The 12,651-nt window shown below is 41.7% G+C and overlaps 1 protein-coding gene across 5 annotated transcripts in view; it reads left to right on the top strand.

The window, feature by feature from the left end:
- The first annotated feature begins 616 nt into the window (after positions 1–616).
- zmynd11 (zinc finger, MYND-type containing 11) overlaps positions 617–12,651 on the top strand; it is a 28,352-nt gene continuing 16,317 nt past the window's right edge. Inside the window, exons 1-4 of one of the 5 annotated variants that reach the window (XM_028472403.1) lie at positions 618–833; positions 8,798–8,930; positions 11,468–11,627; positions 12,452–12,475. In XM_028472403.1, the coding sequence (XP_028328204.1) occupies positions 8,800–8,930; positions 11,468–11,627; positions 12,452–12,475 (315 nt within the window). In that variant the 5' untranslated portion in view covers positions 618–833; positions 8,798–8,799. Of the gene's footprint in view, positions 834–8,797; positions 8,931–11,467; positions 11,628–12,451; positions 12,476–12,651 lie in introns of all 5 variants that reach the window. The other 4 variants (XM_028472401.1, XM_028472406.1, XM_028472404.1 and 1 more) reach the window with 4 other exon arrangements.

Consider the following 12,651-nt stretch of genomic DNA (forward strand, 5'->3'; position numbering starts at 1 on the left):
AGCAGCGGTCTCGTGATATCAGTTTAGTAATTTGGGCTATGAAACGCATGACACTTTCATACTTATAAGTGCTGTAGGCTGTCGGAAATGAAAAAATAAATTATTTATAATTATATTATAATTAAAACAAATAATCAAAATATCAATTCACCCTTGGATAGGCACTGCCTATCTTGTCTACCCTGACTGCACGTCACTGTTGTAATTAAAGTGAAACCATGAACATTTAGTATTTGAGAAGTGTTTTTCAAACTGGTCGCCCTTTGGACAATTCAGTACCTATGAAGTAGTAGGGCTGGGTGTTATATTAAGAATCAAGATATATCGAGTTTTCTATTTTGGGGATAAGTGTGGAGTGAAAGAATAATCCCTTAATTCTGTAAAGCGTCTTTGGGTGTATAAAAAAGCGCTATATAAAATTGATGCATTATTATTATTATTATTTGATCTAAAATCCATATCGCCCAGTTCCAGCACTATGAAGTAGCTCACAGTTTCACAAAGCTTGGTGACCCCTGCTTTAACGTAATTTCGCCACTAGAGGTCACCTTAGTTACTCTGCTTCGTTCGGCTCTGTTCGGGCACTGTCGGCACATGTTCGGTATTTCACTCGGCTCTGTTCGATTCCTCTCGTTTTTCCTCGGCTCTCTTCGGGCTGTCTGTGTTTACTTCCCAGCGCCGCCGCCGTCGCCAACGCTGCCGCCGCACAGTGGCTACCTGGATTTAAACTACCTTCCTCAGACATAGCTTGCTCGAAAGAACACGGATGTAAACCGCTTCGCCCCTCGTCCTCTGCGGATTCTCTGCATAGAATTGCTGACACTACGGTGGAGGTGAGTTTGGTTTTGTACACAGGTTCAATGACTACTGTGTTTCTAGCTTGTGTGCAGCTACAGGCTCTGGTGCCGTTAGCCTGGCTGTAGATGCGTTTGCTATCCTGTGATGGAGGATCGTGAACATGGCGCCTTCTTCAACAACGGTCAGCTAACGACTAAGTTAGCTGTCCGCAAATCGCTATTATAAATTGCGGTTCGCTTCACTAGTTTACTAAACACTTGTTTTTTTTTTTTGTTTTTTTTTTAGCCTGGCGTAATTTTCTTTGCTGACAAAACGGCTAGGTTTAATAGCCGCTCTGCTAAAGTTAGCAACATAACAGCGTTAGCTTCCCTAACAAACGCCACAGCATATTTGCAAGGCAATGGTTCATGTGCTTAAGTTTGTGGCATTTTGTAGGTCAGTGTTTCTCATGGAGACAAGACATCCTGTGTTTAGTTAGATTCTATTTAAGTTGTTTGTTGTCTCGTCCTGTGCTCGTTGGTATGTTCGCTAGCCTGCTGGCTATTCCTATGGCCTTCCACAGTTGTCTTTGTTGTCAAATGCTCAGTTGTAGTAGGAATACGATGGAATGCTTTTCCATGCATCCTCGAATCAAAAGAAAATTTGGTAGTCAATGAGTTTGTAGACATGACAGCTGTAGCTGAGATACAAAAGGTGCACAGCTGCCATAACGATTGCACATGATTAGTGGGTGTGTGTCGGTGGATTATAGAGTTAGGAACTCTCATAACCTATCGGGAGAAAAAAAGCTCTTAATCTGTGTGTGTGTGATATATATAAATGATATGAGATGCTATTTTTTGGAAAGGTGGAAAAAAAATCCTGTTTGAAAAATAGGGGTGTGTTTTGCCTGGCATCTGGCGACATGATTCGTATCCGATACATAGGTCACTATACGATATATCCTGATATTTAAGTATAAGGCAATTATTGTGATTTTCTTTTTTTAATATATGACTTAAGAAACAACAAATTTTTAACATTGTACACCTTCACGAGAACATCCATCCATCCATTTTCTTCCGTTTTATCCGGGGCCGGTTCGCGGAGGCAGCAGTCTCAACAGAGATGCTCAGACCTCCCGATCCAACACACACCTACTCCAGCCGTTCTGGGGGAACCCCGAGGTGACACCAGGCCAGGTCAGAGACATAGTCCCTCCAGCGTGTCCTGGGACTTCCACGAGGCCTCTTCCCAATAGGACATGCCTGAAACACCTCCCGAGGGAGGCGACCAGGAGGCATCCGGAACAGATGCCCGAGCCACCTCAGCTGGCTGCTTTCGACGTGAAGGAGCAGCGACTCTACTCCGAGCTCCTCCCGGGTGACTGAGCTTTTCACCCTGTCTGGAAGGGTGTGCCCAGCCACCCTACTAAGGAAACTCATTTCGCGCGCCTGTATCTGCAATCTTGTCCTTTCGGTCCTACCCATATCTCATGACCATAGGTGATTGTCCCTCACTCGTGAACATGTCTAGAGATACTTGAACTCCTCCACTTGAGGCAAGGACTCTCCACCGACCCGGAGAGGGGAAGCCACCTTTTCCCGGTGGAGAACCATTGCCTCAGATTTGGAGGTGCTGATCCTCATCCCAGCCGCTTCATACTCTGCTGCAAACCGCCTCAGTGCGCGCTGAAGGTCCTGATTTGATGAATTCAACAGAACGTCATCTGCAAACAGCAGAGATGAGATCCTGAGGTTCCCAAATTGGACTCCTTCCGGTCCCTGGCTGCGCCTAGAAATTCTGTCCATAAAAGTAATGAACAGAACAGGTGACAAAGGGCAGCCCTGGCGGAGACCAGCATGCACTGGAAACAGGTCTGACTTACTGCTGGCAATGCGAACTAGGCTCCTGCCGCTGTCATACAGGGAAGGGACAGCCTTTAGCAGAGTGCCCCGGACCCCATACTCCCGGAGCACCCCCCACAGCGCACCACGAGGGACACAGTTGAATGCCTTCTCCAGATCCACAAAGCACATGTGGACTGGTTGGACGAACCCTCGAGCACCCGATGAAGGGTATAGAGTTGGTCCAGTGTGCCGCGACCGGGACGAAAACCGCATTGTTCCGCCTGAATCTGAGGTTTCGACTATCGGCCGGATCCTCCTCCTCCAGCACCCTGGAGTAGACTTTACCAGGGAGGCTAAGGAGTGTGATCCCTCTGTAGTTGGAGCACACCCTCCGATCCCCCTTCTGAAAGAGAGGGACCACCACCCCTGTCTGCCAATCCAGAGGCATTGTCCCTGACTGCCACGCGATGTTGCAGAGACCTGTCAACCAAGACAGGCCTACAACGTCCAGAGACTTAAGGTACGCAGGACAAATCTCATCCACCTCCGGAGCCTTGCCCCCGAGGAGCTTTCCGACCACCTTGGTGACTTCAGCCCGGGTGATGGGCGAGTCCGCCTCTGAGTCCTCAGCCTCTGCTTCCTCATCGGAAGACGTGACCGTGGGATTGAGGAGACCCTTGAAGTACTCCTTCCACCGCCCGACATCCCCAGTTGAGGTCAGCAGCTCCCCCCTGCACTGTAAACGGTGTTGGTGAAGCACTGCTTCCTCGTCCTGAGGCGCCGGACGGTTTCCCAGAATCTCTTTGAGGCCGACCGATAGTCCTCCTCCATGCCTTCTCCGAACTCCTTCCAGACCCGATGTTTTGCCTCTGGCTGCAGCACGCTTGGCCTGCCGGTACCTCTCAGCTGCCTCCGGAGTTCTACCAGCCAACAAGACCAGGTCGGCCTCCTTCTTCAGCTTGATGGCATCCCTTACTTCCGGGCGCCACCACCAGGTTTGGGGATTGCTGCCGCAACAGGCACCAGAGACTTTATGGCCAGAGACTTTACGACATTGTCGCTGCAAACGGCCATATCGACAATGGCGAATGGCGGAGGAGAACATGGTCCACTCGGACTCCATGTCTCCAACCTCCCTCGGGATCTGGGAGAAGCGCATCCGGAGGTGGGAGTTGAAGACTCCACTGACAGAGGGATCAACCAGACGTTCCCAACAGACCCTCTCAACACGTTTGGGCCTGCCAGGTCTGACCGGCTTCCTCCCCTGCCAGAGGATCCAGCTCACCACCAGGTGCTGATCGGTTGACAGCTCAGCCCCTCTCTTCACCCGAGTGTCCGAGACACGCGGCCGGAGATCAGATGATACAACTACAATCGATCGACTTCATGAGAACATTATGTATGAAATATATTTTATTGGCATATTTTACACTCAGAACATTGTCTTTAACATGCCATGTGCCAACAACTTAAAATGAAACAAATAACACAATCTGCTTGTGGTTTTTAAACAAACTTTGACTTTAGTGCAACATGTCTTTAGTGCAACTTAACTGAGGTATATGCCGAGAACAACAAATAATAACAAAACAATTTCTTTAGATTTTTTTTGAAAAAAACACAAAGACTGTTGTTTTGGAATGTTGTCCGGACCAAATTTCTTACGGTTTGTGGAAAAACAACCCAACTAGGTGGCCTGATCTGGAGTGGCCGGCTATTTACGAGTACATGGTCGAGACTCCTGGTGTGTTGACAAAAGAGAAAATGCGAACGTAAAAAAGTATTGAGGCATATATTGTTTTTGTGAGGTAAGACTAAAAGCCATGGCTATTTTTAACTCATTCACTGCCATTGACGCATATGTCATTTCAAATAGAGTTCCGTTGGTGTTGACTGTTCTCAAAGCTTGTGCCCATTTCAATCGTTTTTCCGACTCTGTTGGGAACAAGAAAAACGATAACTTCTCGCCTTGCAGCGTGTGGTTGCCACATCCAAAAGCAGCACACCTTTTAGGCATGATAAACATTCTGCGGGGGCTCAAAAAGGACATTGACTGTGTCCTGCACTTGAAAAAACAAGCTTGCTTGGGAGAGATGGAGCAGCCCGCCCCCATATTTTGTAACGTCTTAATATCGCAATATCTTGCCACACCACATATTGTTGTCACACGCTCAGTATTCACCCATATAAGAGGAGACGGAGTGTAATATTCATAAACTATTTATGGTCCTCCTCACAGCACATCTTCTAGATTGTATGCCCCTTGACTAACCTGTTCAACGACTTTGGTGTAATCTGTAATCTGAAGAATTGATGATCGTGGCTGTCTGGGAGGCACCAGTCATTGGCAAACTGGATATACAACATTCTGTTTTCCACTGTGACTGATTGGACTGCTTTATTAAGACATTTGCCCTATTATGAGAAGCTTTTAAAGATGAAGTGGTATCATGTGATACGCTGAACTGTAGCTGACTAACAGCACTTAAATCTATGTGTCAATGTCTCTAAATCTTTAGATTTCATTCCTTCATGTTATGCAATTTTTTTTTGTGCAGGGACGGCATTTTTTTGAATTTTTTTACCAAGCTAATGGAAAAATGTCAAAGCCCAGTTAAAGAGCTCAAATAGTACTGCTTTATTATGTTGCCACTGAAGTCAATGTTATGATCATGATGGGAGCTAATTTAAGTTTCAATTCAGTTCAACTTTATTTATATAGCGCAAATTACAACAAAAGTAATCTCGAAGCGCTATCAAAATTTAAAATTCATAAGAAAAAAAAGAAATCTACATTAACAAGCATCAACGACAGTGGGAAGAAACAACTCCCTTTTAACTGGAAGAAATCTCCAGCAGAACCAGACCTCGACTGGTTGAGGTTAGTAGACAGAAAGAGGAGAACAGAACAGGATAGAGAGAGAACATCAGAGTGTCCCAGACTATTTGAGCCATGAACCACAGATCAGGAACTACCAGTTCCAGCTTCAAGACACCAGAAACAGAAAAGAGAGAGAAGGGCGAGAAGAAGGCACAGACTGCAGAAAAACATAATACAGTATTATAAGGTCTGCCTGCATGAAACGCCTGGTGCTGACTGTGTGAGTGGAATGAGAATCGGTCACAGATTATTTTGGGTCACAGATTTTGGCACAATAGTGGTCTTCCCCCGCTAACGGAGCCTTCATCCTGCGCTGCTTATATTTTCCAGATTTGCTTAATACACAGACATGTTACCACTACAGCTAACGTTAGCATGCATATTAGCCGTAGTATCTGCCTACCATCTGCAGTTTGAGGAGAAATGCTTGATGCTGTGCTTCCTTGCCGTGCAGGGGTACTGGGACCCTCGTTTCCTGTGTTGCACCACTATCTTGGGCAAAAGTCAGGTACTGGAACTCGTCGACGTCACGTGGACTTAGTCGCGAGACAACATTAAAGTCAACTAGTCTGTTCAAACCCTATCTTGAGTTTTGTATCTCGTATCGTGAGGTACCCAGAGGTTCCCACCCCTACAACTGTGTCTTAGCTACAAATGATGCTAGGTGTGTGCAGGCTCGAATCACCTCGCGCTGCCTGTCTCTTTCTCTTTGTAGTCCAGTTCACTGCAGAACCTGTCCAATTATAGTAGATGTGTACAGTACATGCTTGCTGAGCAGATGCAAGTACGATGGAGAGGGTGGATGGTCCTGCTGGTGTGATATTTTGAAACAGGCGGCTCTCATTTACACCTACAATATTACTGAGCTCACATATCTCAATGCCACCGTTCTGGGCTCTCTTTCTTTCCCCATTGTTTTTTCTTTCTCCTTTTTTGTGTTTTATCATGGCAGCTTTTTGCTCATTGGGCATCTTTGATTACATTGTATTCTAATGCAATACACTTGATGATAATGCATTAAGGTTACACAAAAATTATATTAAGATTTGTAACGGAAAAAAAAAACTGACTTGTGTTATTGATGAAATTCTAGGGCCTCATAGTTACTGTTTCAATGTTTCCCAAATTCCGTTTCAGGGTTTTCTATTTCTGTGTCACACGTGACACTTCTCCCATTCATCATCTTTCCCGGTTGAGGGAACTTTACTGGCTATTTACATTCCCAAAAATCGTACCAAACATGCTAAATAGGGTTAAGAGAATCCACTGCTGTCTCTTGCGCTGCCCCCCACTGTGCACCTGTGTTTGACGTGCGTTTGTTTCCCCGTGCATTGATCTGATGTTGACATTAACAGTTGTAAATTAATAAAAGCAGGCTTACCACTAAAACAAACTTAAATATGTCATTTGTATGAGGAAAAAATAGGTTTTAATTGTCGGTTTCAGGTCAGGCATGGAGATAAATACCTTTGTCTGTCTGACTTGTAGGTTTCAGTTTTTCTTTGTCGGATTCTGGTCAAAGCTTAAGTAAGGTTCATCTCATAAATAGTCTGTGTTTAAAAGCAAATGGGCACCACTTAAAGCCAAAACAAAATGTGTCTCTTTTTCTTTGTCCTCGTCCTCCTCTGCACCTGCTCATTCATTCTACTACTTTTGCTCCCTCAACTTCATAATAATTACACAATGATGATGATAAATGCTACAAGTCTCAATTTTTAAAAAAGGAACATTTATTGAAATTCACACAGGTGAGGTGGAACAACACCAAGTAAAAATATTTAACAAATAATTAAAACGGGATGTAGAACAAGAGCAAGTAAAAAATAGTGAGACATTTCGTGAAATATTATGAAAGAGAACTGTTCATCCTTGTACTGAAAATAGCTTTGACAAAAGTTGGCCTGACTGAAGATATATTTTATAAACAGGATTATTGAGTATAAAGATATATAGTTATAGTATAAAACATAAAAAAAAAAACAATGAATATTAGTCCATTCTAACACCCATTCTAACACAACCCCAGAACATAAATTAGCAGAGGAAAATAACGTGATGTCGGAAGCGCATTAAACAACAAACTGTTCAAGTTTCTGTTCTAAATTGCATCAAAATTAACAGGAAGAAATATCCAAAGGAGTAGTAAACTGCTTCTCAAAATTTTAAGAACTTCTTCTCAGCGCAGCACTGAGTGAGAAGCAGAGAGAAACGTGCCAAACCTCCAGCCAGCCGCTCGTTAAATACAACTGAGACAAGAACACGTGGATCGCAGCAGTAGCAGTGCGCATCGGCCGATGCCGATACACGTAAAACATGCAAAAATCGGCCGTTTAAATTGGCCGGCCGATGAATCGGTTGATCATTATTTCTGTCATGTTAGGGCCCGATTTTAAATAAAGAGCAGAAAAAAAACCTCACATTGCTTTCTTCACTTTAGATTGCTTTTTTTGTTTCATAACATAACTTCCGTTTTTTTCTGTCCGTTTCCCGAGATCCCTGAAAATTGGAGGCCCTAAAATTTTAGCTTTATTTCTTTGAACAGGAATGGTAAACATCTAATTGAATCTTTTACACATAGTGTGTTGCCTGAATCTAGTAATATTCTGAGTTTTCACTTTACAAACCTGCATATCGTCACCTTTCATCCTATAAAACATGTTTATATATATTTTTAGTTTACAAATTAAATGGTCTTCTTAACTAAGTTAACTCATTGACATAGCCGCAATTAATTTTTAATTCAAGGAAAATTATTTAGGATCTGATTTCAATTGTGCTTTCAGGCAGATGATAAATAAAATAGGAGTTTTTAATTGTAAATTAGGGTAAAGAGTTTGGCCTTTATCATCCCATTATTTAAAGCAAGTCATGCCCTTTATAAAACAATTGAGTAGTGATGTGTTTTGTAGGATTCAGTTCAGATGCCATGACCATAACTGGATGGGCTCTCACTTCAGCGATCAGAGCAGTGACCTACAGTTCATCAGGTCATAAGTTACTTAGCCACACTAGTGGCTTTTTAATGTTGTGAACAATAAAGTGGTATTGTTTTTGATAAAATATGCTGTTTACAATTTAAATCAACATTGGGTTTTTTTTTTTCTTCCATAGTTTCAACCTTGCTCTTAAACGTGCTCAAATGGCACAAAGCAATGGTATTTGTAAATGCTCGTACTGCTAGTTTTGAGAGTGGGATGGTTTAAGACATTGATTCTTTCTCTTTTCTTGTCAGATTTTTATTTATTCCTTCATCTAAAATGATGCTATTGTATATCTTTGTCTTCTGTAGTGATGAGTAAGGAAGTCATGTCACGTGTGGTGAAGAAGAGGCAGGCCGACCCTAAGGCTGTTCAGTATGTGTGGGCAGCCATTGAGGTCATTCGCAACCAGAAACAAATTGCAAACATGGACAGGATCTCCAAGTAAGTTTACATGGTGACGACCTTTTTTATTTTAAGTTACTGGCTACATTCATCTGTTGGAATTGAACGCAATTCTTTCGTGCATAGTAGCTCAGAACAGCTGCATAAGAGCTGAGGAACTAGAGTAGCATAATTTACCTAAGAGGAGGGAAGGCCTCATTCACAAACGTGCTGTTTTTTGAACACGATTGTGTGTAGATGTGGTAGGTGCTGGACTACACTAGAGTGAATGTTGTTTTTGGATTTTCTAACTCATATTAATTCTCATTGGGAGAAGAACGTCAGTAGTTTGATTACTATTGGTGGTAAAATGATTGATGTTTTACTGATTATTTTAAGTTTAGTTAATTTTCTTGATTATTGATTGTTTTTGTTGGCCTTTGAGTTTTCTATTCCTTTTGATGCTTATTTATCCCAGTTCATATTTACATCACATACTGTAGATGTTGAGCCTTCAATTTATTATTTTTTTTGCTTAAAATTTTCTCCCATTTTGTGTCACAGGAAGCCCGGTTTTGTTAAAGTTCACCCAATTACGTTTTGCTTCCGTTTCATCGGCTTTCCCTAATTTCATGTCATTACTGGCTTTTAAACTTTCTGAAATCATGCTACTGGGATAGACATTCAGCCATCCATTTTTACTGGGAAAAATATTGTGCAGAAATACATGATCTTGTGCAAAAACATGCATGTGAATGCATGTTCAATGCCATCTTTCCATTTGCATCTAATTTTGGAGAGGAAAAAAAACCAAGAATAAATAAATGAAATATTGCCACTTCTGCCTATTTTTGTTTGATAAATAAAATATTGTTACATCCATTTCAGCACATTAATTAAGAAGTTCCATGATTTTACTTTTGGTGTTAAACTGAAAGCATGCTTAGAAATGGGTATTTTAAATTTAAACTTAAGATCAAAACATTAAAATGAAGTAAAATTCATAGCATAAAATGGCAAAACCTAAAATGACAGCAAGTGGTGAAAGTTAAATTGAGGGAAGAAAACATTTTACTGCCAGCTGGGGAAAGAATTGGACTCTCATATTACTGAATTGATGATGCATTTAACCAGTTTTTCTTGAACGCCTGGTGCTTATGTATTCTTATTGCTCCCAAAATGGACATTGCTGTCTTTTGGAATGTAAGATTTACAGAACTTGTACTACTTGTATAAAGTGCACTTGACACCCACACCCTACAAAAATATTCTTTTTGGTTGACTATTGTATAGTTTATATATTTTGGTAAATTCAGAAATAGCTGTTCTTTTCTTGAAGACCTCACTAAAAAAGAGGGAAATGTTAACCTGGTTCAAAGGCTCCTCATTGCCATCAAGTCAACACCTACATATTAAGACTCCACTTCTTTTTGGTTTACTACTCAAATCTGTTCTAGGTTTCTTTTCTTGATGCTTTAATCACTGGGTTTTTTATTCTTTGCGATCATCTTCCAGTGATGGCTCTATGCCAATTGAAAAAATAAAAAATCACCATTAGAAGCCCCTGCTGATCAGTCACTACTGTCTGGCAGATAGAAAACAGACTAAATGAAACACTTGGCGCAGCTCTTTCAGCAAGCTGGCGAGCACCTTGGGAGCCGTCTGCTTGCCAAATGAATACAAGTGGTGGATAACTGTTGTCATGGCAACAGTGTAGCAGAAAAAGCAGCAGCTCTCATGCACAGCCTTTAAGCCTGTCTAGTCTCACTTCAGTTGAGGTTTACAGGTGAGGCTTTGTCATGAATACACAGCAAATGATTAGGACTCCATGAAGTTGAAGCCAACCAAGCAGAGGTCGATGGCTAACTTGGATATCAACTACTGGGTCACAATGGTGGTTGACTTGACTTGACTTTCATCTTTGGTTGCTTTCACACCAGCCCTATTTCATGTAGTTTAGATGGAAAAAAAAAACCCTAGCAGTCCCCACATATATAAACCAATTACCCTGCACTCTCCTGTCATTATTGGGTGTTTTTTACTCTGTTTGTGGTCAGAATAAACAATATGAAAAGAAGGCCAGTTGTCATGAAATCCAAGGCTTGGCATTTTTTTCTCATGTCTGAAACTTGAATACACTGTGTTGTTTAAGGGATCCAGTTTGACTTGTTTGCGGTTCATCACAGTGTTTGCTGCTTTCATGGACTCCTACCCTCATATCCTTTGACATAATGCTTTGGCCCACTACCACAGTTACGGATACGTGACTTTCCTAATGCGATGTGTACCGACAGTCGGATGCCAAGATTGCATTCATGGATTTTGTGCCATGTTATACTTTAAAGCATGAAGGCGTATGTTCATAGATTGCTGGCAGTTCATTTTAAGTTTCAGAAATTCTCCAACTTTCAGATAAGCATAGTAAAATAAATTAAAAATGATAAACATAATATCTGTTCACCTATCAGAAATCATTTTATTTTTATGGCAACTTTAGCTCCTTTACATATACTTGGCCTTATTCAATCGCCTGCATTGATCATTTAATCATCCAGTAACTGCAAAAGTCATAACGATCTGCATTCTTATCTTCAAAGGTACTTGAGCCGTATGTATGGCACACACCCAAAGGAGACAGCCAGACAGCTGAGCTTGGCTGTGAAGGACGGCCTAGTGGTGGAGACCCTTACTGTGGGCTGCAAAGGCTCCAAGGCTGGAATAGAGCAGGAGGGTTACTGGCTTCCCGGGGATGAGATGGTAAGGCAAATTCCAATTTGAAAAAGGAATCCTTTATAGGTAGTAGCAATGGGATAAATAGCGTTTAGATGATGTCATCTTTTGATGACTACCATAGTAACCACTAGTGTTCCTGTGAAGACCACTACCATGATTCTCTCAGGGACAAAGTTGCCTCACAATCTGTTTAGGTGCTCGAAATCAAAGCCAAGTGATAAATGAGTTCATTCTAGACGGCAGTAGTAAAAAAAAAAAACCGGTTTAACAAGTACTAGCTATTTGATGTGCTTGAGACATTGACTGCCAATTATAAACTGCATTGTCTCACAAAGAATGAAATACATTCTACTCACCTCTTTAGTTTTAAAGCACTGTTTTCTATTTGTTTTTTTTGTTTTACTTGTGAAATTCCTGGTTTTATTCTTCTCCGCATTTGCATTGAATTTCACTGTGTAGACATGGCATTGTGTCCCTGCACACTTCATAGATGCATGTTGAGTGAACACATACTAATACCCAAATTCCTTGACTCTTTGCCAATTGATTCAAACATTGTGTTTTTATATCAGAGTGTCGTGGTAACTCAGCAAGATCTAGATATGCACTGACATACACAGTATGCTCTTTCCGTTTGACTTCAAATGAATGCTTTCTCGAAATAATAATGGCCAAGGCGGGTCAAAGCTTTGGCAGTTTTAATGTTGAGTGCAATGTTATCACAAAGCTGTATGTGACTGGAAGAAGGCATTGGTCTCTCAGGACATAACAGTGTTGTCCAAAGGAGCCAAGGTCATTTTAGCAGCAGGACTTTTAAACACTGCTCTCTAAATCACTTGCAATCACAGGAGCCGAAAGCCGAGGGAAGTAAGGTAAGGGCTGCATTATTATCTTCACACATTTCCAATCCAAGGTTTTGTCTTTGCTTTTGATCCTTTCTTTTTTTGTTTCTCCCCCCTCTCCTGTCAACTAACATACTTCTGTGAGAAATCAGTTCTGCCACACAGTGCACACAGGGATTTGAGTAAAACTTAAAATGCAGATTTAA

This window comes from Gouania willdenowi, chromosome 17 (genome assembly GCF_900634775.1).
Source record: "Gouania willdenowi chromosome 17, fGouWil2.1, whole genome shotgun sequence".
Classification (NCBI taxonomy): Eukaryota; Metazoa; Chordata; class Actinopteri; order Blenniiformes; family Gobiesocidae; genus Gouania; species Gouania willdenowi.